At 40.1% G+C, this 27,632-nt stretch overlaps 1 protein-coding gene across 1 annotated transcript in view; it reads right to left on the bottom strand.

Annotated features, from left to right (window-relative positions):
• The window catches only part of LOC139751921 (uncharacterized), a 217,934-nt gene that overhangs the window by 69,567 nt on the left and 120,735 nt on the right, over positions 1–27,632 (bottom strand). Inside the window, 13 exon segments of the mRNA XM_071667621.1 lie at positions 44–164; positions 1,729–1,864; positions 5,699–5,836; positions 10,856–10,963; positions 12,480–12,625; positions 12,952–13,071; positions 16,840–17,059; positions 21,069–21,263; positions 21,527–21,645; positions 22,072–22,202; positions 22,995–23,083; positions 25,907–26,035; positions 27,240–27,464. Of these exon segments, the coding sequence (XP_071523722.1) occupies positions 44–164; positions 1,729–1,864; positions 5,699–5,836; positions 10,856–10,963; positions 12,480–12,625; positions 12,952–13,071; positions 16,840–17,059; positions 21,069–21,263; positions 21,527–21,645; positions 22,072–22,202; positions 22,995–23,083; positions 25,907–26,035; positions 27,240–27,464 (1,877 nt within the window).

Raw genomic sequence — 27,632 nt, forward strand, 5'->3', positions numbered from 1 at the left:
ACTCTGAATACAGTACTATTTGTTTCTAACAACAGAGACCTACCTTGGTCCCAGGAGAAATGTTGAAGGGCTCTTCTCATTGTCCACTCTAATTGAGTATGTCAGTTTGGATGGGAGATTTTCTTCAGCATCACCTGTTTCCCCAACACCATCAAACACAATACCTGAAGAGAATAAGCACAGTTATCTGTCAGCAGTGGAACTGCAAATGTAAAAATTATCCTTGATCATCTGGCAAGTTGAACAGTATTCAAACATATGTGAATAAGTACACATTTGTGCATCTATGAAAATTCCTTTCCACACCTGTTCAACATTTCCCACCTTAGCATGGTAGCACCAGGACAAGACAGCTGAGCCTTTACACTAAAAGCAATTCCAAAGTACGCAAATGAAACTAACTCATTTGGTATCCATCTTTATATCATAATGGTGATTTTAATGGAGGCTTAAATATCAGCTAATGAATTAACCTTTAATAAAAGGAGTTATTTGAAAAATTCTCAAGTTAGCTTGGAAGTCTGTTTCTTTTCAGGATGCTAGTCATCAGCTGTGGCTGTGCATAAGAAATCTGACGTAACGACTTATCTTTTGTGGGGTCTGTACTTCCTTTTACCATGACAAGTTATCACCCAGTATTTTCAACTTTGTTACTAAATAAGAGAAGAAGCTGCTGCCAGTAGATCATGCATTATTCCAGATTTTCATATTGAAATATTCCTCTAAATGACACAGTAATATTCCTCCACTTATAGCTGTCAAAGAAAAACAACATGCACAGGTTCTCTTATGTTTACATGGAAATAAAGATTCATAATTTCATTCACTCTTCCTTTGCTTTTCAAAGGGGAAAGCAACTACCTTGGTCTAGTTAGTAGATTCCCTGTTGCCCCCATGTGTTTCTAATACATATCTAAATCAGGAAAGGTGTTAAGAGTAACATGCATGCATAATTAGAGGCTAACATTTGGAAAAGTTCTGTAAGACTCTAAGCATTCTAAAGGGAGACAGAATAACAATGAAGGACATTACTAAAAATCCTTGTACTGTATCTTCTACTTTGTTTACTCTAAAAGACAAAACAACACTGAACTATCAGAATTAGTTGCAAAATGATCAAATAAAAAGTCTGAAAGAATTCACTCACTATGAACGTGTTGATCTGAATCCTCTGATCAGGAGATGCATCACAAATGCTACAAATCTATTTATCCCCCAGATGATGACTTATTATGCCACAGGTAACAAGCTGAAGAACTCTTGGATTTAATTTATCCCTAAAGATCACAAGTCAGCCATGCAAAATCATATTACTTGTACTAAACCAATAAACTTGATAAGTGCTTACTTTCTCTGTTAAGATCAAAGATATTTTTACTTTTCCCTGAGTGCGATATTCTTTTTTATTGGTTGAAAATTTATGTGAATTCAGTGTTTACAGACTTAACAAGAAAAAATATAGTCTCTTATCTTTCAAAAGGTACTTTCTTTCTCAATCTTAAACATCTAATCTTATATATATATATATATATATATATATATATATACTTTTTTATGGGATATTTGATACTTTTATTCTTCTTGGGGAGATTTTTTTTCTCATCCAACAATAATGATTCTTCCTTCTACCTTAAAACATCCAAAAATATTACTTTCATTCCAAAGCAACAACAAACTTAGATTTTCTCCACACAATGACAGGACTCTTCAATAATGCACCTAACTAACCTGCTAGAAACTCCTTCTCTTCATATGCATGCTGAGCCTTCTCCAGTAGCTCTTTCTCATCATTAACAGGAACAAATCTCTGCAGTTCCATACAAGATATGAGAGTCACCCCTACCTCAAGGATGTCTGAGAACTCCTGTTAAAGTAAAAATCAGAGCATGATATTATGTGGCAAAAGTATTAAGTTAATATTTGAGACATATTACTTATTAATGAGGAATGCAAAGAAGTTTGTGCAAGCTCTGAGCAATAACAACATAATGCCCTGTTTATTAAAGCAAGAAGATTCTGTGAGGTTACCGTATGAAAGAATAAGCTACAAAATACATTAAGTGAAAGATCTTTGAAAACAAGGCTGGTGAGAAAGCAAAGGGCAACTAAGTTCAGGGCTTACCAAAGATCAGAAATTGCACTTCAATATTCTTTAGTTCTGCATCTCTCTCACTACACTCATTGTTCTTTGACAGCTATAAGTGGAGAAATATCAACATGTCACCGAGGGAGGCACTTCAATATGAGAATCTTGTGTAATGCATGATCTACCATCAAAAACTTCTGTACTAACAAAGCTAAGAGATACAGGGTAATAACTTGTCAGGGTAAAAGGAAATATAGACCCCACAAAAGATAAGTCAATAGGTCAATCTACTTTGTGGTGATTATGTCTTCATGGGCAACCCTTAAGTCATGATTTACAAATTGAATAAACTTAATCTATCAATCTACCAAGTCTAATTAGCATTGAAATGACCCACTGATGAGGCAGCACATAGATGCTTATTCCACACCAGCTGGCTACTAATCTTAACTTGTCAATCCAAGTTGGTTCCAACAATGTTGTATGGTTGCGAGGCGTGGGCTATGGATAGAGTTGTGCACAGGAGGGTGGATGTGCTGGAAATGAGATGTTTGAGGACAATGTGTGGCGTGAGGTGGTTTGATCGAGTAAGTAATGTAAGGGTAAGAGAGATGTGTGGAAATAAAAAGAGTGTGGTTGAGAGAGCAGAAGAGGGTGTTTTGAAATGGTTTGGGCACATGGAGAGAATGAGTGAGGAAAGATTAACCAAGAGGATATATGTGTCGGAGGTGGAGGGAATGAGGAGAAGTGGGAGACCAAATTGGAGGTGGAAAGATGGAGTGAAAAAGATTTTGAGTGATCGGGGCCTGAACATGCAGGAGGGTGAAAGGCAGGCAAGGAATAGAGTGAATTGGATCGATGTGGTATACCGGGGTTGACGTGCTGTCAGTGGATTGAATCAGGGCATAAGAAGCGTCTGGGGTAAACCATGGAAAGTTGTGTGGGGCCTGGATGTGGAAAGGGAGCTGTAGTTTCGGGCATTATTGCATGACAGCTAGAGACTGAGTGTGAACGAATGGGGCCTTTGTTGTCTTTTCCTAGCGCTACCTCGCACACATGAGGGGGGAGGGGGATGGTATTCCATGTGCGGCAGGGTGGCGATGGGAATTAATAAAGGCAGACAGTGTGAATTGTGTGCATGGGTATATATGTGTGTGTATATATATGTGTACATTGAGATGTATAGGTATGTATGTTTGCGTGTGTGGACGTGTGTGTATATACATGTGTATGGGGGTGGGTACGGCCATTTCTTTCATCTGTTTCCTTGCGCTACCTCACAAACGCGGGAGACAGCGACAAAGCAAAATAAAAATAAAAAAAAATAATATCATTTACTTATATATATATATATATTTTTTTTTTTTTTTTTTATACCTCGTCGCTGTCTCCCGCGTTTGCGAGGTAGCGCAAGGAAACAGACGAAAGAAATGGCCCAACCCCCCCCATACACATGTACATACACACGTCCACACACGCAAATATACATACCTACACAGCTTTCCATGGTTTACCCCGGACGCTTCACATGCCTTGATTCAATCCACTGACAGCACGTCAACCCCTGTATACCACATCGCTCCAATTCACTCTATTCCTTGCCCTCCTTTTACCCTCCTGCATGTTCAGGCCCCGATCACACAAAATCCTTTTCACTCCATCTTTCCACCTCCAATTTGGTCTCCCTCTTCTCCTCGTTCCCTCCACCTCCGACACATATATCCTCTTGGTCAATCTTTCCTCACTCATTCTCTCCATGTGCCCAAACCATTTCAAAACACCCTCTTCAGCTCTCTCAACCACGCTCTTTTTATTTCCACACATCTCTCTTACCCTTACGTTACTTACTCGATCAAACCACCTCACACCACACATTGTCCTCAAACATCTCATTTCCAGCACATCCATCCTCCTGCGCACAACTCTATCCATAGCCCACGCCTCGCAACCATACAACATTGTTGGAACCACTATTCCTTCAAACATACCCATTTTTGCTTTCCGGGATAATGTTCTCGACTTCCACACATTTTTCAAGGCTCCCAAAATTTTCGCCCCCTCCCCCACCCTATGATCCACTTCCGCTTCCATGGTTCCATCCGCTGACAGATCCACTCCCAGATATCTAAAACACTTCACTTCCTCCAGTTTTTCTCCATTCAAACTCACCTCCCAATTGACTTGACCCACAACCCTACTGTACCTAATAACCTTGCTCTTATTCACATTTACTCTTAACTTTCTTCTTCCACACACTTTACCAAACTCCGTCACCAGCTTCTGCAGTTTCTCACATGAATCCGCCACCAGCGCTGTATCATCAGCGAACAACAACTGACTCACTTCCCAAGCTCTCTCATCCCCAACAGACTTCATACTTGCCCCTCTTTCCAAGACTCTTGCATTTACCTCCCTAACAACCCCATCCATAAACAAATTAAACAACCATGGAGACATCACACACCCCTGCCGCAAACCTACATTCACTGAGAACCAATCACTTTCCTCTCTTCCTACACGTACACATGCCTTACATCCTCGATAAAAACTTTTCACTGCTTCTAACAACTTGCCTCCCACACCATATATTCTTAATACCTTCCACAGAGCATCTCTATCAACTCTATCATATGCCTTCTCCAGATCCATAAATGCTACATACAAATCCATTTGCTTTTCTAAGTATTTCTCACATACATTCTTCAAAGCAAACACCTGATCCACACATCCTCTACCACTTCTGAAACCACACTGCTCTTCCCCAATCTGATGCTCTGTACATGCCTTCACCCTCTCAATCAATACCCTCCCATATAATTTACCAGGAATACTCAACAAACTTATACCTCTGTAATTTGAGCACTCACTCTTATCCCCTTTGCCTTTGTACAATGGCACTATGCACGCATTCTGCCAATCCTCAGGCACCTCACCATGAGTCATACATACATTAAATAACCTTACCAACCAGTCAACAATACAGTCACCCCCTTTTTTAATAAATTCCACTGCAATACCATCCAAACCTGCTGCCTTGCCGGCATCAGTGAGGAAGTGCCAGGAAATGTGTGAGTTAAGTACTGTCAGGTGTCATGTATGACAGCAAAAGATTGTATGTTTGTGGATACATTGCCGGTAGTCCACATGTGGGTGAGGCAAAAAGAAAGAAAGGTACCTGGATCAGAGGAAAGCAACTTGACAACCACTGAAATGCTAGCTCAATACACAGCTGTCACTAACCCTCCTGATACCCTGGCGGGTAGTATGGGTAATATACCTCCCTGGTTACTGGGTGCCTACCAACTACAACGTACTAACGGCTGTCTTATCATAAGAATCTGAGAATGCATTATGAATATGATGTATGGAGGAAGTTTTACATGAGCCTCCCTGTTGTTTATTGGAAAAATATGCTGATTATGGATTTGACAAAATTATCATCAGTGGCATAATGAAAGCTGGCTAATCTCAACTAAACAGGCTAATGAATGCCTCTAATTCACTAATGAAGATGCTACTCAAGAAACAAATTAATTATTTCTACATCATCAACTTCAGTCATTACCTAGTTAAAAGATATTTCAGTCCTACTTTAACAATGTCAAAACCAACCTTGGCAAGTTCAGAGGCCTCTTTAAGCTGTGGTGAGGTGTTGTTGATCTGCTCAGCCAGAAAGCTTTCTATGGATGAGGGCAACAGTTGCTGTATCATGCTCTGTACCCATGAAGTGTGCAGAGCCTCTTCCAGTCTCTGTAATAAAATATCATACCATTTACCCATCTATTAATAATCATTAACTCTGTTCCCATATGGATAAGGTGGGTGTACATACAGGAATGCACCTCTTCTTGGAATTAATTACAAAAGAAACAGCAGTCTGAATATCCAGAATGGTTAAAGGCATGCTTTATATAGAGCGAACTGCACTGATGTGATAAACTGGTGGCTGGCATGTGGACTTATCAGGGGAAACCACAGAAAGATATATGAGGGTTGGTTGTGGAGTGGGGCTTCTGTCTTCAGTGTATTATGTATGACATCTAGAGAGAGGAAGAAGGCAAATGAGACTGTTCTTCAGCAATCACTGGATTTTTAGAGTCCAAATGACACACTGCGTACAAAGTGTACTTTTAACATATACACTACTCCCATTATAAAAGCTATTAACAACCTCGACTAAAGCATTCTTTTACCTTAATTTTTTTTTCTTTAAGGCTCCAGTCACGGACGAAAGTCCACATCAAGGCCAGGCCTTAATTGAAATATAGAAAGAATAATGAAACGGAAAATGAAAAGAAAAGGGAAAGTATCTACGAATTTTTGAGAGTGAAAAACCTGTCGTTTGAAATGTGCCAGGTCACAGTTATTGGGAAAGATATGAGAAGGTAGAGAGTTCCAAAGCTTCAATGTGTAGGGGAAGAAGCAGTTATCAAAACAGCTCACCCTCGAGCTGCGGAAGGCCACACAATAATCATGTGATGCTGCAGCTTGCCAAGTATTGCATGGTCTAGCTAGTGGTGTGGGAACACAAGCAGCCAGCTCTTGGGAGCAAAAACCAAAGTAACACCTAAAGAAAAGGGAAACTGACTCTTTTTATTTTGTGAGAAACTAAGATACACTGATGAAATGGGAGAAAGAGGGACTCAAGTACTGTGGTGGCACTATTTCCTTCCTTTCAAATATGTCTCTCTTTGCTTTCATTAAAGTATGAAAATAATAAAATACTTCAATGTATTTGCCAATAGCAAGTTTTTTTTTTTTTTTTTTTTTTTTTTTTATACTTTGTCGCTGTCTCCCGCGTTTGCGAGGTAGCGCGAGGAAACAGACGAAAGAAATGGCCCAACCCCCATACACACGTACATACACACGTCCACACACGCAAATATACATACCTACACAGCTTTCCATGGTTTACCCCAGACGCTTCACATGCCTTGATTCAATCCACTGACAGCACGTCAACCCCTGTATACCACATCGCTCCAATTCACTCTATTCCTTGCCCTCCTTTCACCCTCCTGCATGTTCAGGCCCCGATCACTCAAAATCTTTTTCACTCCATCTTTCCACCTCCAATTTGGTCTCCCTCTTCTCCTCGTTCCCTCCACCTCCGACACATATATCCTCTTGGTCAATCTTTCCTCACTCATTCTCTCCATGTGCCCAAACCATTTCAAAACACCCTCTTCTGCTCTCTCAACCACGCTCTTTTTATTTCCACACATCTCTCTTACCCTTACGTTACTTACTCGATCAAACCACCTCACACCACACATTGTCCTCAAACATCTCATTTCCAGCACATCCATCCTCCTGCGCACAACTCTATCCATAGCCCACGCCTCGCAACCATACAACATTGTTGGAACCACTATTCCTTCAAACATACCCATTTTTGCTTTCCGAGATAATGTTCTCGACTTCCACACATTTTTCAAGGCTCCCAAAATTTTCGCCCCCTCCCCCACCCTATGATCCACTTCCGCTTCCATGGTTCCATCCGCTGACAGATCCACTCCCAGATATCTAAAACACTTCACTTCCTCCAGTTTTTCTCCATTCAAACTCACCTCCCAATTGACTTGACCCTCAACCCTACTGTACCTAATAACCTTGCTCTTATTCACATTTACTCTTAACTTTCTTCTTCCACACACTTTACCAAACTCAGTCACCAGCTTCTGCAGTTTCTCACATGAATCAGCCACCAGCGCTGTATCATCAGCGAACAACAACTGACTCACTTCCCAAGCTCTCTCATCCCCAACAGACTTCATACTTGCCCCTCTTTCCAGGACTCTTGCATTTACCTCCCTAACAACCCCATCCATAAACAAATTAAACAACCATGGAGACATCACACACCCCTGCCGCAAACCTACATTCACTGAGAACCAATCACTTTCCTCTCTTCCTACACGTACACATGCCTTACATCCTCGATAAAAACTTTTCACTGCTTCTAACAACTTGCCTCCCACACCATATATTCTTAATACCTTCCACAGAGCATCTCTATCAACTCTATCATATGCCTTCTCCAGATCCATAAATGCTACATACAAATCCATTTGCTTTTCTAAGTATTTCTCACATACATTCTTCAAAGCAAACACCTGATCCACACATCCTCTACCACTTCTGAAACCGCACTGCTCTTCCCCAATCTGATGCTCTGTACATGCCTTCACCCTCTCAATCAATACCCTCCCATATAGTTTACCAGGAATACTCAACAAACTTATACCTCTGTAATTTGAGCACTCACTCTTATCCCCTTTGCCTTTGTACAATGGCACTATGCACGCATTCCGCCAATCCTCAGGCACCTCACCATGAGTCATACATACATTAAATAACCTTACCAACCAGTCAACAATACAGTCACCCCCTTTTTTAATAAATTCCACTGCAATACCATCCAAACCTGCTGCCTTGCCGGCTTTCATCTTCCGCAAAGCTTTTACTACCTCTTCTCTGTTTACCAAATCATTTTCCCTAACCCTCTCACTTTGCACACCACCTCGACCAAAACACCCTATATCTGCCACTCTGTCATCAGACACATTCAACAAACCTTCAAAATACTCATTCCATCTCCTTCTCACATCACCACTACTTGTTATCACCTCCCCATTTACGCCCTTCACTGAAGTTCCCATTTGCTCCCTTGTCTTACGCACCCTATTTACCTCCTTCCAGAACATCTTTTTATTCTCCCTAAAATTTACTGATAGTCTCTCACCCCAACTCTCATTTGCCCTTTTTTTCACCTCTTGCACCTTTCTCTTGACCTCCTGTCTCTTTCTTTTATACTTCTCCCACTCAATTGCATTTTTTCCCTGCAAAAATCGTCCAAATGCCTCTCTCTTCTCTTTCACTAATACTCTTACTTCTTCATCCCACCACTCACTACCCTTTCTAAACAGCCCACCTCCCACTCTTCTCATGCCACAAGCATCTTTTGCGCAATCCATCACTGATTCCCTAAATACATCCCATTCCTCCCCCACTCCCCTTACTTCCATTGTTCTCACCTTTTTCCATTCTGTACACAGTCTCTCCTGGTACTTCCCCACACAGGTCTCCTTCCCAAGCTCACTTACTCTCACCACCTTCTTCACCCCAACATTCACTCCTCTTTTCTGAAAACCCATACTAATCTTCACCTTAGCCTCCACAAGATAATGATCAGACATCCCTCCAGTTGCACCTCTCAGCACATTAACATCCAAAAGTCTCTCTTTCGCACGCCTGTCAATTAACACGTAATCCAATAACGCTCTCTGGCCATCTCTCCTGCTTACATAAGTATACTTATGTATATCTCGCTTTTTAAACCAGGTATTCCCAATCATCAGTCCTTTTTCAGCACATAAATCTACAAGCTCTTCACCATTTCCATTTACAACACTGAACACCCCATGCATACCAATTATTCCCTCAACTGCCACATTACTCACCTTTGCATTCAAATCACCCATCACTATAACCCGGTCTCGTGCATCAAAACCGCTAACACACTCATTCAGCTGCTCCCAAAACACTTGCCTCTCATGATCTTTCTTCTCATGCCCAGGTGCATATGCACCAATAATCACCCACCTCTCTCCATCAACTTTCAATTTTACCCATATTAATCGAGAATTTACTTTCTTACATTCTATCACATACTCCCACAACTCCTGTTTCAGGAGTATTGCTACTCCTTCCCTTGCTCTTGTCCTCTCACTAACCCCTGACTTCACTCCCCAGACATTTCCAAACCACTCTTCCCCTTTACCCTTGAGCTTCGTTTCACTCAGAGCCAAAACATCCAGGTTCCTTTCCTCAAACATACTACCTATCTCTCCTTTTTTCACATCTTGGTTACATCCACACACATTTAGGCACCCCACTCTGAGCCTTCGAGGAGGATGATCACTCCCCGCGTGACTCCTTCTTCTGTTTCCCATTTTAGAAAGTTAATACAAGGAGGGGAGGATTTCCGGCCCCCCGCTCCCGTCCCCTCTAGTCGCTTTCTACGACACGCGAGGAATACGTGGGAAGTATTCTTTCACCCCTATCCCCAGGGATAGGGGTGAATACCATCCAATAGCAAGTAAGGCGTATTAAAGAAAAAAAAAATGGTAAATTAAATTCTAGTAGTTTCCATAAAAGGACCAAAGGTTTTACTTACTTATCCAAAGTTATAGCAATCAAATTATTCAGGTGAAGTCAAGAATTCTCTTATTCGAAGTCACATCTGTAGTGCTTTTACATGTCCTAATGTGCTAATTTCAAAAGCACAGCACAACATGTTGCATTTGAAGCAAACAGAACATCCACCAAAGTACCTGCATCCCTACTACCATTATCTATGTACCATTTTGTTTCTATACATTATGACTTAAGTCAGAGTGTTCTGGTTTTCACTATGTACAGGTTCAGCAACCTTCACTGCATAGTTCTGCCTAGCATGTATCCTTTTAACTGTTGCCTGGAGAAAAATTCATGAATGTTTTACTGGTTAAATCTTAAATTCAATAAACAAAAAATATCATCACATTTCAAGTACTATTGCAAGTTCTTCATCACTCAAAAGCATTACAATAGTAAGCTTATGAGACATTTTAGAAAAATGCTGCACACACGACCAACTCTAATGATGGAAGTGACATAATACAGAAATAGATATATTTTCTACTGTAGACTGAGTGAGGTGATAAAAAAAAGGGGCTATGTAACAATACAAAGTACATGACCACTACTTCAAGGAGCATACGGTACCAGTAAGTCTGAGTTTTTGGTAGGTGCTGCAACAAGCTTTGCAGCATTCTCTTGCAGCTGTCTCAATACCTCTTGCTGTGTTTCTACCATCTCAAAAGTCTCATTAGCCTGTAAACATAAAAGCTATCATTGTACACTTAAGAAGATCACAAGAGTAATGCAAAATCTATTATCTTTCTGCAGTTCTTGTTCATATGAAATGTATCTGCACACTCTCTCTAGCTCTCTCATACACACTCTTACTACTACACTCAATCATTTCTTATTCAATCAACCCAACCCATCCACCCGTTTCCATACCAGTTTATCTAAAGCCCATGCCTTGCATCCAAAAAACACCATCAGAACTAATATATCATCAAACATTCCTCTCTTTGCCCCAGTGGACAATGACCTCTCTTTCCACATACTCATTAATGCACCCAGGACCTTAGCCCCCTCATCAATCTTATGCTTCCCTCAGCTTCCATGGTTCCATTCACTGTCAGGTCCACTCCCATGTATCTAAAACACCCCACTTCTTCCAGTTCTCTCCAACCAAGTTTACACCATCGTACCTGTCTCTTTCCACTGTTAAACCTAATAACCTTGCAGTCATTCATGCTTACTCTCACCTTTCTCCTTTCACACACTCTACCAAACTTAGATAACACCTTCAGTTTTTCACTCAAATCTGCCACTACCATCACGTCATCAGCAGACATAACAACAGACTCACCTCCTAGGCTCCCCTATTCCCAACAGACTGCACTGCCTGCCCCTTTCCAAGACTCTTGCTTTTACATTCCTCATCACTCCATCTGTAACAAATTAAACAGCCCACGTAACATCACACACCTCTTTAACAGACCTACTCTCACATGGAACTACTCGCCCTCCTCTCTATCTACTCAAACATATGCTTTACTCTCCAGATAAAAACTCTGCTCCTAGTAGCTTTCCTCCTACACCAAATATCTATAACACCTTCCACAGAGCACCTCTATCAACCTTATCATACATCTTTTCCATATTCATAAATGCCACATGCAAAGCTGTTTGTTTCTCTAAGTATTCTTCACAGATTTTTCAAAGCAAACTTCCAATCTGCACATCATCTATCACCCCTGAATTTCCCAAGAAATGAGGTGACTGTGTTGCTGATTGGTTAGTTAGGATTTTCAAGGTATGTAAAGTTCATAGTGAGGTGCCAGAGGATTGGCAGAATGCTTGGGTAACACCACTGCAAAAAGGCACAGGGAACAAAAGCGAAAGTTCAAATTACAGAGGTATAAATAAATTTGTTGAGTGTACATGGTAAAAGTATGGAAGGACAATGACTGAAAGGGTGGTAGCATGTGCAGAGCATCAGATTGGGGAGCAATAATGTGACTTCAAGAGTGGTTGGGGGTGCGTGGATCAAACATAATATATACTAATATGTATTTCTTCTGAGGATAAGATTATCATGCATGGGTCTTTAGCTTCGGTCACAAACTGAACAAAAATGTTCACCCTATCATGGCTCCCCTGTATTTCACTGAATTTGTAAATTAACTTCAGAAATACAATATGGCATCAATTATCTCTAACCTGAACCTTACTATTAAAACCAAGATAATGGGTAGATTACTTCTCCACTTGCCTGTGCTATTATGCTTTGAGTAATATAGTTGTTTGGGGTATAAAAGATCTTCCCTGTCAAAAGTGGCTTGACGTAGTGAAGCAAAACATTTCCCCCTGGTAATGATTTGATATCATCATGCAGAGTTTCACACACTGTCCTGTTGGCTGCAGATTATGATATGAATTATCAAGGAGTTTGGATGAGTACATAGACTATGGTATGAGATAACTTAGCAAACTATTATCTAAACAGATAATAGAAAAAATTGAATAATCCCTTATGATGAACATTTCTCTTACTATTTAAGTGACTTCACAGGTAACAGAATGTGCATCTGGTAACAGTTCTCATTTCAAATAAAGGGTGTGAGAGCAAAATGCAGTCCTCTCCTTAATTATTCTTACAAGCTAAGGCTCAATTACATTCAACTAACTAATAGAACTCCAGCATATCCCTGAACAGTAAGAACAATAGTAAGAAAATATCTCACCCAGCTGTCTTTTAAGTTTCTGTGTAGAATCATTAACATTAAGAATTCCCAGACTATCTGGTAATATATGAAGTGGGTGGCCACACAAAAGTTGTCCAGCACGCTCAAGGAAAACTGGGGCTGCAACAGACCAAATTAACATAATTTCATTGTTTGAAATCTTATTCATATTGGAATATACTGCATAAATTTTGAAGTGCAAGTGTAAAAAAATTCTTATAGTATTCAAAGAACATGAAAGCTGTGAAAATAAAGCCTATAAGCTGTTATAATAATTACCACAACAGACCTCCCAAACTGGGAGAATAAGCAGATGATACAGTGGTCATGTTCCTAAAAGCAGTCACCAGAGCATCTCTGTCATATACTACTATGGCTATCAGTTAACCTCAACTCTTTCATAAAGCATCAAAACTACCTTCAGGTAAAGAACAGATCTTCAATCAGGCATATCTACACATGATATAACCAGGAAAAAGAAGTGGGAATGTTTAAAACTCTGCATCTATCAAGTTCATAAACAGTATAAGTGTAGAAAGAAGTCTTAATCCAGAAATTACCCATATTTCAAAAATGTGACGGACACTATAATTATTAGGCACTAATTTGTTTATGGATGGGGTTGTTAGGGAGGTAAATGCAAGAGTCCTGGAAAGAGGGGCAAGTATGAAGTCTGTTGGGGATGAGAGAGCTTGGGAAGTGAGTCAGTTGTTGTTCGCTGATGATACAGCACTGGTGGCTGATTCATGTGAGAAACTGCAGAAGCTGGTGACTGAGTTTGGTAAAGTGTGTGGAAGAAGAAAGTTAAGAGTAAATGGGAATAAGAGCAAGGTTATTAGGTACAGTAGGGGTGAGGGTCAAGTCAATTGGGAGGTGAGTTTGAATGGAGAAAAACTGGAGGAAGTGAAGTGTTTTAGATATCTGGGAGTGGATCTGTCAGCGGATGGAACCATGGAAGCGGAAGTGGATCATAGGGTGGGGGAGGGGGCGAAAATTTTGGGAGCCTTGAAAAATGTGTGGAAGTCGAGAACATTATCTCGGAAAGCAAAAATGGGTATGTTTGAAGGAATAGTGGTTCCAACAATGTTGTATGGTTGCGAGGCGTGGGCTATGGATAGAGATGTGCGCAGGAGGATGGATGTGCTGGAAATGAGATGTTTGAGGACAATGTGTGGTGTGAGGTGGTTTGATCGAGTAAGTAACGTAAGGGTAAGAGAGATGTGTGGAAATAAAAAGAGCGTGGTTGAGAGAGCAGAAGAGGGTGTTTTGAAATGGTTTGGGCACATGGAGAGAATGAGTGAGGAAAGATTGACCAAGAGGATATATGTGTCGGAGGTGGAGGGAACGAGGAGAAGAGGGAGACCAAATTGGAGGTGGAAAGATGGAGTGAAAAAGATTTTGTGTGATCGGGGCCTGAACATGCAGGAGGGTGAAAGGAGGGCAAGGAATAGAGTGAATTGGAGCCATGTGGTATACAGGGGTTGACGTGCTGTCAGTGGATTGAATCAAGGCATGTGAAGCGTCTGGGGTAAACCATGGAAAGCTGTGTAGGTATGTATATTTGCGTGTGTGGACGTGTGTATGTACATGTGTATGGGGGGGGGTTGGGCCATTTCTTTCGTCTGTTTCCTTGCGCTACCTCGCAAACGCGGGAGACAGCGACAAAGTATAAAAAAAAAAAAAAAAAAAAAAAAAAAAAATTAAGACATATGTAAGGGAAGGTGACCACCACATTGCACCATAGTGTAAGTACTGACTGCCCATCTCTTGATGCTAAGGTCATAAAAAGTAAGGAACAATAAGGACTGTATCCCCTCATAATTGATTTTTGTAATCTTGTGGGAATTGATGGTTTTCAGAGTGTAAACATGAATAACTCAAACATGTCTGGGGAGTACTGTTTCATATGCACTTGTCTGGTGAAGTGTTGTTTAATACTGGGGTGGGCCAATTCTCTAATGGGTGCTGAGTCATTGCAATGTAAATACATTTTGTCAAGGCTATGTTTGTTGGATAAAGGGAGATCTGCGGGTATAGGGTGCATAAGTGTGGAGCATGAGTGAGATTTTTATTTCACATTGGGAGCTAGCTGGTTTTGAAGCAATTTGGGTATACCTGTCTGATGCTGTTGCAGATCATTGGGTGCTGAGGATATTGAGATAGGACTGTCATGGAAGTATTCTTGTTTCGTTGTGCAGGTGCTGAAAGTTTGTGGTCACAATGCAAGCAATCACTGCTCTGAATGCTTGCTTTCAAAGGGTTGGATGACCAGGCATGTGGGAAAGAGTTTAAGATGAAGTAGGTAAATTGTTTGTAGAAGATGCTATGGAATTCTGATGCCTGTGTGCTCAGGGAGTATCTAATTTGTCTGTGGTTTTGATGATGTTTGTGGTATGGGAAGAGAATTTCATGTGTTATATGTGATACCTAATAAGGTTGAAGAATCATGGTCTTACATATGATCAGCCTCAGGATCATCAAAACAATTAATGTGATGAATATTCAAGGTGCTCATACAACTTGTACAGTCCTCAAAGGTTTAGCAAATTAAAAATGTTTGTAGAGTCTTTACCTAAGAAACCTCACAGCCTTGTCAGACTAGTGAAACCAGTACTGTACGAGTAGCTGCAGAATCTATTACAGATATATAAGCCGCAAGTTGACCTTTCTCTTGAAAAAAAAGAAAAAGGAATATAAATATATAAAACAGAAAAAATGGTTGAGAGCTGAAGGTGTGTTGAAATGGTGAAGACATATGGAGAGAATGAGTGAGGAAAGGTTGACAAAGAGGATATGTGTCAGAGGTGGAGGGAACAAGAAGAGAGAGACCAAACTGGAGGTGGAAACATGGAGTGAAAAAGATTTTGAGTCTGAACATACAGGAGGGTGGGAGGCATGCCAGGAACAGAGTGAATTGGAACAATATGGTATACCGGGGTCAACATACTGTCAATGGACTGAACTTGGGCATGTGAAACGTCTGGGATAAACCATGGATTGGTTTGTGAGGCCTGGATGTGGATAAGCAGTGGTATCAGTGCATTACACAGTGGCCTTCTTTGTCTGTTTTCCTGGCTATAACACACTGAAGCAGGGGGTAGTGAAGCCGTTTCCTGTTAGGCAGGGTAGTGCTAGGAATGGATGAGGGCAAGCAAGTATGAATATGTACGTGTGTTTATATGTACATGTCTGTGCATGTGTATGCATGTATGTGTGTATATACTGATATGTATATGTGCATTTATGTATACACATGTGCATATGAGTGGATGGGCCATTCTTTCTTTGTCTGTTTCCTGTCACTACCTTGCTGACGCAGGAAATGGTGTGCAAGTATAATGAAAAAAATAAACAATAGATAAATAAATAAAATAAAGTTTTAACTCCAGCAGCCAGGATATTCAAAATAGAATAAGAAAAGTCTTTTTTGAATGAGTTTCTCTTTAATTTACAGCAGAAGAGCAAAACAACTGCTTCTCAGTGGCTAACTTACTAAATTTAGCAAAATCAAGTTGATCTCATCAAGCCATTTGGTTTGTGGCCTGCAGATGAGTACTGGGGACTGGGATTAACTAGCAATTAGACCAACTACAAACTCAGTTGGCAGATTTCAGTGCACTTAGTCAAGACTGGCAAATGCTTAGTGGCCAGTCATAAAGGATAAGGTGACCACCGTTTCTGGTAGGTGGATTCCATTCCATGCAATGTATACTTCCTATCATCAAGACATGTCAGGTCATGGGCTAGGGTCCACAATCTACTATGATGTACAAAAACCAAACTTACATAAACAATCCATAAACACAAAGAGAATGACAAAACTAAGAACGTTTTTCTACAAAATATGTAGAATTAAAAGAGAAGTAAACATTAATAAACTAGGCTCACATGAAAAATCTCTCAAGATGGACTGTGTGTCGTTGTCCACCAAATTTTCAGACACCTGCACTTCTCTGAGGAAATCTGTGAGATCATGAAGAGTCTTGAAGGTGGATGAGAGGGTTGGCAGGACATGGGAGGCCTCAACCAGGGTGTTCATTGATTCCATCACCTGCTCCAGAGTCATGCCATGGGATGACAGGCTTGAGTTTAGCCCCAGTTTTGTCAACTGTGAAGGAAGGAAGTTAGTTTTTAATTGCATTTCAAAGAACAGCATTCCATGCAGAATCTTCTCCAATTATAAAAGCTGACCATCTAAATGGTACAGACTGCTGCAAAGGGTAAACATCCATTAGGAAATAACTCAATTAGTAGAGAAATGAGAATGAAACTTAATAAATGATGGAAAAAAGCCATATTGGTACAAAAACAATAAATGTGAAGGTATAGATCAGAGTAGAGAGCAGGGGTGAAAATGGGAAAGGAAATCCTTCACTCTCCAATTCATTTCATTCAGCACATTTACAAAGCATCTGTATACTGATAGTAAATATCAAATGGAATCGCCAGACTGCCTGCAAGTAGTTACAACCACACAAGCAAGATGTCACCTTCAACGTGGCAGTATCATCATCAATTGATAGAAAAAAGTAAAGTCTTATCGTGAACCTTCTCACTCTAAAGAGTCTTTGAAATTCTCCTCCTTCAGGAAGTGTAATCTTGATGCTGCAGGAACCCCATAAAGAGAGTCCTGAGATTGTACAATCATGAAAATAACAAATGATGAACACAATATACATATCTGGGGAGGTGGCATTTAAAAACTTATAGCACTTGCCTCCTAACCTAAGGGTCATCAGCTCATGCCAAACTCCAAACTTGACTATTATGGAACTCCTAGTACAGCTAGCTTTAATTCAAAAAGGGTACCAATTCAAAAATGCTAACCATTCCATTCTTTCATAAATTGAGGTTATAAATTTAGCATGCTTTAAAAACCCCTGTGGAACATTCAAGCCTAGAAAAACAATAATTTGACTTTCTTTTTATCATTTATATTTATTTATTTATTTTGCTTTGTCGCTGTCTCCCACATTAGCGAGGTAGCACAAGGAAACAGACGAAAGAATGGCCCAACCCACCCACATACACATGTATATACATACACGTCCATCCACGCAAATATACATACCTATACATCTCAACGTATACATATATATACATACACAGACATTTTTTTTTCTTTTTTTTTTTTGCTTTGTCGCTGTCTCCCGCGTTTGCGAGGTAGCGCAAAGAAACAGACGAAAGAAATGGCCCAACCCACCCCCATACACATGTATATACATACGTCCACACACGCAAATATACATACCTACACAGCTTTCCATGGTTTACCCCAGCCGCTTCACATGCCCTGATTCAACCCACTGACAGCACATCAACCCAGGTATACCACATCGATCCAATTTACTCTATTCCTTGCCTTTCACCCTCCTGCATGTTCAGGCCCCGATCACTCAAAATCTTTTTCACTCCATCCTTCCACCTCCAATTTGGTCTCCCACTTCTCCTCGTTCCCTCCACCTTTGACACATATCATACATACAATTATTGCTTTCAATGCTTCCAGTCACTAAGTCTGACAAAATACAGAAAAGTTCACTATGAACAATGTGAAAATCTATTGGTCCTTATCTGTAACTGAACAATGAGTTAACAATTAAGACAATTACCTCTCTATCATGATAGGAAGCAGCAGGGACAACATAAAATTTTTCAAAATAACTAACAGACTAAGTATTCTAATAATTGGAAAGTTTAACTACAAAGATCCTGCAATGAAAAAAGCAATGAGGGGATATAAAGTTTTAGCATGTTGTTGCAACAATTGCCTTTACTAGTTATGTTACTGGGCTCATTTGTGTCAGAGAGAGATACACAAGCAAAACTCAAAAATATGCATTAGCCAAGAAGGGTTGATGTAATGCAAGACTTTGATCAAGCAGTAAATGACAAATAAAAATGATATCAAGGGGGTAAGGGATGGGAAGAAAGAATACTGCCGTGTCATGGAAGTCAACTAAAAGAGCCATGTGGAAGCAGGGGAATAGAAATCCTCCCTCCTGCATTATTTTCCAAAAGAAGGAACATAGAAAGGAGCCAAGAGAGGATTCTTCCCTCTAAAGTTGTCATCTGTTCTTTGTGCTACCTCATGCACACAGGATATGGTGAACTTGTATGAAAAAAATTTGAAAATCAAGGATAAAGTCAAATCCAAAGGGGTGTAAACTGCTTGTCATCAAGCAAATCAATGGCATGTGTTCCCAACATAGTGATAAGTACATAAAAGAGACTAATGAAATCAATACATATAAATCTAACATCTAAAATCTCAATTGTGGAACATCTGACTTCAAACTGCATTTTTCGTATTTCTTTTATATGTGTACATTGTAATGCACATTTATAGGATTCAAAGCATACTGATACTTAGAGAATCTTCTTCAGACATTCTTTCTGTTTATTTAACTTTGCCACACCTTAAAATATCAAAGATGACGATGTGTTTTGTCATCATCAGTCTGCGGAATGCGTGCATAGTGCCATTGTACAAAGGCAAAGGGGATAAGAGTGAGTGCTCAAATTACAGAGGTATAAGTTTGTTGAGTATTCCTGGTAAATTATATGGGAGGGTATTGATTGAGAGGGTGAAGGCATGTACAGAGCATCAGATTGGGGAAGAGCAGTGTGGTTTCAGAAGTGGTAGAGGATGTGTGGATCAGGTGTTTGCTTTGAAGAATGTATGTGAGAAATACTTAGAAAAGCAAATGGATTTGTATGTAGCATTTATGGATCTGGAGAAGGCATATGATAGAGTTGATAGAGATGCTCTGTGGAAGGTATTAAGAATATATGGTGTGGGAGGAAAGTTGTCAGAAGCAGTGAAAAGTTTTTATTGAGGATGTAAGGCATGTGTACGTGTAGGAAGAGGGGAAAGTGATTGGTTCTCAGTGAATGTAGGTTTGTGGCAGGGGTGTGTGGTGTCTCCATGGTTGTTTAATTTGTTTATGGATGGGGTTAGGGAGGTAAATGCAAGAGTTTTGGAAAGAGGGGCAAGTATGAAGTCTGTTGGGGATGAGAGAGCTTGGGAAGTGAGTCAGTTGTTGTTCGCTGATGATACAGCGCTGGTGGCTGATTCATGTGAGAAACTGCAGAAGCTGTTGACTGAGTTTGGTAAAGTGTGTGGAAGAAGAAAGTTAAGAGTAAATGTGAATAAGAGCAAGGTTATTAGGTACAGTAGGGTTGAGGGTCAAGTCAATTGGGAGGTGAGTTTGAATGGAGAAAAACTGGAGGAAGTGAAGTGTTTTAGATATCTGGGAGTGGATCTGGCAGCGGATGGAACCATGGAAGCGGAAGTGGATCATAGGATGGGGGAGGTGGCGAAAATTCTGGGGGCCTTGAAGAATGTGTGGAAGTCGAGAACATTATCTCAGAAAGCAAAATTGGGTATGTTTGAAGGAATAGTGGTTCCAACAATGTTGTATGGTTGCGAGGCATGGGCTATGGATAGAGTTGTGCTCAGGAGGATGGATGTGCTGGAAATGAGATGTTTGAGGACAATGTGTGGTGTGAGGTGGTTTGATCGAGTGAGTAACGTAAGGGTAAGAGAGATGTGTGGAAATAAAAAGAGCGTGGTTGAGAGAGCAGAAGAGGGTGTTTTGAAATGGTTTGGGCACATGGAGAGAATGAGTGAGGAAAGATTGACCAAGAGGATATATGTGTCGGAGGTGGAGGGAACGAGGAGAAGAGGGAGACCAAATTGGAGGTGGAAAGATGGAGTGAAAAAGATTTTGTGTGATCGGGGCCTGAACATGCAGGAGGGTGAAAGGAGGGCAAGGAATAGAGTGAATTGGAGCGATGTGGTATACCGGGGTTGACGTGCTGTCAGTGGATTGAATCAAGGCATGTGAAGCGTCTGGGGTAAACCATGGAAAGCTGTGTAGGTATGTATATGTGCGTGTGTGGACGTATGTATATACATGTGTATGGGGGTGGGTTGGGCCATTTCTTTCGTCTGTTTCCTTGCGCTACCTCGCAAACGCGGGAGACAGCGACAAAGTATAATAAAAAATAAAATAAATAATTCTCACTTTAAATCTGAAAATACTGTTATCATTAGTAAAATCATATTTTTTCACCAGAATTCCTTGGGAACAAATCTGTAACACCAATCTTACCGTAACAATCAAGGGAGCAAGATCAAGATGTTGCAAGAAGGTTGCAGCAAGACCTTGAGAGTAATTTGAGTTACAGAGAGAGTTACTGATGTTTGCTGGAGTTACTTGGGTATCCTTTGGAAGAGTGACCACACTTTCCACCTGATTTCTCTCACACACAACTTCTTCAAGGGTGACATCCTCCAAAGACAGTAACTGAGGGACAGCAGTAAGATTTACAAAATGACAAGAAATCAAAAGCGAAAACATAACTACACCCATCTATCCAGCACACATACATTACAGTACATTCTTTGCAATTCTACTCCACTGTAAAAATATAAAACAGAACTGCTAAAGTCAAGTATGTATATCTGAGTCTATTCACAAGACAAATAAAATATTTATCTTCTCTTTCTCTTCCAAATGCACCACCTTCTTTCTTACCTTACAAAATACCTTGTGCTGTCATTACTCACCGCCATGAGGTTCAATTTTGAGTGCTTAAGAGCATCAATAACATGCAGATCCATCATAAGGACATCCTCCAAGTACTGCTGCATGTCTGTCCAATTAGCGATGAGTCCTGTCATTGGTACTGTTCAGGTAGTAACGGTGGTAAGGTATTAATACTTCCCAATATATATTCACATACTTAACTATTATATGTAAATATGTAACGATGGATTCTGTCTCATCACCAACGTATTGACATACCTTCTTCAAAGTAAACTGCATATCAAATGCATAAAGTTTTCATTCTATATGTATAAAAAATACAATAAAAGTCTTTCATCTTTTAAGTTTACAAGAACAATTAAGTAAAAAATAAAAATATGTGATCATATATAATTAGTCCATGGTCTGGAGGCCAATTATTAAGATCATTCAATAATTTCTAGAACTGAAGTCTGTTAAAACAAGATTACTACATTGTATAACCCTGGTAAGCACCTATAAGACTGCTGTGCTTGACATAAGTTACCATGCAAAAACGGAGAGAAAAACAGGAAATGCCACTTACTGGTAAAGTCAACTAGAGCCAAGTTCTTGGCTGCCTGAAGACCGCTGATGCCATCAAGTACCTTCTGAAGATCATCTTCCAGCTCTGAACCAGCAATAACTGGTATCATTTCTCCCAGAATGCCACCAAAGCTAAAGTGCAAATAGGAGATGCAGATATTGGTACTTCACATATAAAACATGTATTTCAGCAAATAATTTGAAAAAGGTAGCACCCTTCAAGTGAAAACGGTTACTTTAGCAAAGAGGATTCAAATGGATGGCAAACTTGTGTGTGCAAAAGATTTTCATTAATACCTAGCCAAACTGACCATAACCCTATCTATCTCCCTATCTATATCACTGATGCCCATTCCCTTCAGGAACTCCCTCAAGGGTGTGGCCATGGCAAAAGAGTCTCCATAACTGGTGAACTCCAGTGCCTCACACTTGATACACTGGCAAGGGGCAACTCCAGTGCAGTGTTTCCAGAGGCTCCTACCTAATGTTTTAAGCAACTACTGCCTGATGCTCTAACCTACTACTTTTACCTAATGCTCCTGTCTAATGTTCCTTCCTAGTACTTTTGCCTAATGCTCCTGTCTAATGTTCCTACCTACTACTTCTATCTATTCCTCTTTCAATTTTGCCAAAAGCAGGGCTAAAGCACACAGAACTCATCACAGGAAAATTTAGTGTAACAATGAATGAGCTGTGTGAGTAAAGTGTTGTCACTTACTTCCTGTAGGAGTGGCAAGGCACAGCAGTCATTTTCACAGACCGTTTACCCATTATAAAACGGAACAATCTTTAGTCATCTTCACAGACCATTTACCCATTATAAAACTGAACAATCTTTACATAAACGTTGATAACACTTGTTGCAGTTAAGGTCTACAAGTACTTGGGTATTACAACTCTAACCATATCTCCTATGCTGCATACCTCTGAGACACGTCATTCCACAACTTCATTTGCAGCAGCTGCACTGAACCCGTCAGGAAGGTCACTGGGTCAACTTGTCCCATTGCAATCTGAGAAAAAACAGAACACATAGGGAAAACCCTAAAATATGCTTTCTTTCCCTAAGCAAATAATGGGTGATTTTCTATTCATTTACTTTTTCTAATGTGCATTTTCTTGATATTCAGGCATTCCACCTAACTAATGCTTCCCATACACTTGCACATTATCCATTATTTTTTTTTTTTTTTTTTGCCGCTGTCTCCCGCGTTTGCGAGGTAGCGCAAGGAAACAGACGAAAGAAATGGCCCAACCCACCCCCATACACATGTATATACATACGTCCACACCCGCAAATATACATACCTACACAGCTTTCCATGGTTTACCCCAGACGCTTCACATGCCTTGATTCAATCCACTGACAGCACATCAACCCCGGTATACCACATCGATCAAATTCACTCTATTCCTTGTCCTCCTTTCACCCTCCTGCGTGTTCAGGCCCCGATCACACAAAATCTTTTTCACTCCATCTTTCCACCTCCAATTTGGTCTCCCACTTCTCCTCGTTCCCTCCACCTCTGACACATATATCCTCTTGATCAATCTTTCCTCACTCATTCTCTCCATGTGCCCAAACCATTTCAAAACACCCTCTTCTGCTCTCTCAACCACGCTCTTTTTATTTCCACTCATCTCTCTTACCCTTACGTTACTTACTCGATCAAACCACCTCACACCACACATTGTCCTCAAACATCTCATTTCCAGCACATCCATCCTCCTGCGCACAACTCTATCCATTACATTATATATATATATATATATATATATATATATATATATATATATATATATATATATATATATATATATATATATATATATATGTGTGTGTGTGTGTGTGTGTGTGTGTGTGAGTTTGTCAGAGGTGGACGGAACAAGGAGAAGTGGGAGACCAAACTGGAGGTGAAAGGATGGAGTGAAAAAGATTTTGAGCGAGCAGGGCCTGAACATACAGGAGGGAGAAAGGCGTGCAAGGAACAGAGTGAATTGGAATGATGTGGTGTACCAGGGTCGACGTGCTGTCAATGGATTGAACCAGGGCATGTGAAGCGTCAGGGATAAACCATGGAAAGTTTTGTGGGGCCTGGATGTGGATAGGGAGCTGAGGTTTTGGTGCATTACACATGACAGCTAGAGTCTGAGTGTGGACGAATGTGGCCTTTGTTGTCCTTACCTAGCGCTACCTCACACGCACGCAGGGGGAGGGGGATGCCATTTCATGTGTGGCGGGGTGGCGGCACGAATGGATGAAGGCAGCATGTATGAATATGTACATGTGTATATGTATATGTCTGTGTATGTATATTTATGTATACATTGAAATGTATAGGTATGTATATGTGTGTGTGTGTGGGCATTCATGTATATACATGTGTATGTATATCTTATTTATATATCTTATTCTATCATATTTGATCACCATTTCCCACATACATATTATTTGTGTGTCGTAGAAAGCTACTAAATGGGGTGGGAGTGAGAGACTTGAAATCCTTCCCTCCTCTTTTCCTTTTCCAAAAAAAGGAACAGAGAAGGCTTAAAGACTCATTCATCTGTTCCTTAAGTTATCTTGCTAACAGGAAATGGCAAATATGTATGAAAATAGTACATATGTCTATCAGCTTATTTTCCTCTGCCTGGAATCCCTTGGGTGTCTAAGAAAATTGATGTTAGTGTGTGTCTGTTTTTGTGAGGCAAGTGTAGGACAACTGAGGAGTAGAAATTCAATGTCCTTACTATGCAAGTTGCATCATGGATATGAGGTCTCCTGTGATATGCAGAATCAATGTTTGTAATGTTGGAGAGATGGGTAGGTATGGGATGAAAATCAATTGTTGTTTGCAGAAAATACAACTCTGGTAGTAAACAACAGGGAAAAATCTCCAGAAGCTGGTGTCTGAGTATGAAAGAGTATGTGGAGGAAGCTGGGAATTAATGTCAAAAAAAGAAGGGTAATAAAGTGCAGCAGAGGGTGTGGAGAGGATGATTTGGGTGTAGAGTCTGAATGGGTAGGACCTCAAGAAAGTGAGGTGCTGTAGGTAGCTGGGCATGGACTTGGCAGCAGATGGAACTATGAGGACTGAAGTTAGTCAAGTGGAAGAGGAAGTCAAGGTCCTGAATGCATGAGTTGTATGTGGAAGGAAAGGTTAGTGTTTGTTACGGCGATGTTAGGTACGTGTCAAGGTACAATAGTTCCAACAGTTTTGTAAAATGAGAGTCTTAGGCCCTGAATGCACAAGAACAGAATGGGTGGACGTATTGAAAATGAAATGCCTGTTATAATACACGACTTAAAGCATGTTGGTCATATAAGGGATGACAGATTACGAGAGAGCAGTCACACTAAGCAGCAGATAACTGAGAGAGCAAAGCACTGTGTGCTGAAATGGTTTGGATACATGGTGAGGACAAGTGAAGAGAGACTGACTAAGGGAAAATGGAAGGTTGGAGTGAAAGAGGTTTTGAGCAACTGGACTCATCATTCATGAGGGTGAGAAGCATTCACAGGATAAAAAGAATCAGATTATAGGGGGTGATGTGTTGTCATTGAACTGAAACAGGGTCTGGGAAAACAACAGTATTGTTGATAGAGGGGCTCTGGGGTTGATGCATTTTACATGTCAGCTAGAGCAGATGTGAGAATATAAGGGCATTCTTTGAAAGTACCTGACACTATCTCACTCTCATGGAATATGATGAACAAGTATTTTTTTTTTTATAAATATTCTACATACACATATAAAAATTATGAAAACAGGAGATATCTTCAAGTATCAAAATATTTCAGAACTCTGTCAGTGGCATTGTTATGAACAAAAACTCACTTTGTTTAGGTCCATAACAGCTCCTAAGCTGGTAAGTTCTGACAGGCTGGCCACAGCAGTATTCATGTGCATCAGCAAAGGATCCAACCAATCAGAAGACAGAAGAGCTTGCATCCTCATGTTATCTATCTGTAAGAATTATAATATGAGAACTTTTCAGTATTTCAGAACTGAACCCATATAATAGTGTCAATCTTAGCAAGAATACAATGGTCTGTCTTAACCACATAAAAATATGCCCCAAAAAATCTCCAGTCAGGTAATATAATTTACAGTGAAAAAGAAATTAAACAATCATATCACAATCAACATATTTGATTTAATCCTTCAGTCTTACACTTGTTCTCCCCTCAACTTACCTTAAGTGATTTTTCAAAAACGCTCTCATATCATTCTCCTTACCTATTCCAATATTCCCATTTCTACATTGTTTGCCCTGTTTGAAAACCCAAACATCTTTAACCCATTGCTACTGCCATTACATATAGGCATGTAAAATTAGAAAACTTAATATAAGGTAATGAAAGGCAGTAGGGGGTGAGCTAAGGCATTTTGAGCATGAGTTTACACAGGGAGGACCTGGAAGAAGTTGAGTGCTTTAGGTACATGGGATTGGATGTGGCAGTAAATGGAACCATGGTAGCTAAATTGAATCACAGACTGGAAGAGTGGTTAAAGTCTTGGGTATGTTGTGGAGTAGTGCCAGGAAGATGTTGTAACATAAGGCCAAAGATGGGTATGTTAGAAGATATAGTAGTTCCAGCAGCATTGCATGAATGCAAAGTCTTGGATCTTGAATGTAAAGGACAGGAGGAAGAAAGATGTGCTGAAAATGTAATGAGATGTGCTGAAAATGTAATGTCTGAATATGTAGTGTGAGGCTTATTGATGGTGTGAGAAACAACACTGTCAAAAGGAGGTGTAATAGGCAGTAGTCTGACTGAGAGACCTTATCAAGGTGTGATAAAATGATTCAGGCATAGGCATAAGGTAAGAGAAGGGAAACTGACAAAGACTTGGGGGGAACTGATAAGATGGAATGATGGAGAAAAGGAGGCTTTGGCATATTGGAACCTGAACATTAAGGAGAGACACGTGATGAGTAGAAAAAGCTATTGGGTAAATGTGCTATAAATGATCTAAACCAAGTTGTAACAAAGAGTCAGAGTAAACCATTATGTAATCTGTTGGGTTTGGCAATGGATGACATACTCTCCTTTCACTGAATTACAAATGACACCAAGAGATTGGATGCATTCACAAAATGTGATCATATCAAAAAATGAGAAAAAATATCAATATAATACATAATCATTCAAACAATACTTCTTACCTCAGCAAGAAGGTAGGTGTAATTAACATTTCTTAAAATACTTTCAGCAAAGACTTCCTCTCCCATGGTCTGAATGGCTTGGTAGAGTGTCTCCAGAGGCATATCTTGTGTACTCCTCTTGACAATATTGTCCTTATCTCCTTTATTCTTTATCTGTAACCACCTCTTCATGTTCTCAGGTGATGAGATCAGGCTTGCAAAGTTGTGAGACTCTATTCCATAAATCTAAAATCAAATAAGCCATCAACATGACCTAAGAAGTCAAAATTGGCAAGTAGTTTTGACATATTCCTTCTGCATCATAACATAATAGAGCTACAACTAATAGCCTATCATCTCTGCAACTTAATATTTACTAGACCAAACAAAGCAACATGGCACTCTATATGGTGA

The sequence above is a fragment of the Panulirus ornatus genome, chromosome 12 (assembly GCF_036320965.1).
Source record: "Panulirus ornatus isolate Po-2019 chromosome 12, ASM3632096v1, whole genome shotgun sequence".
NCBI lineage: Eukaryota > Metazoa > Arthropoda > Malacostraca > Decapoda > Palinuridae > Panulirus > Panulirus ornatus.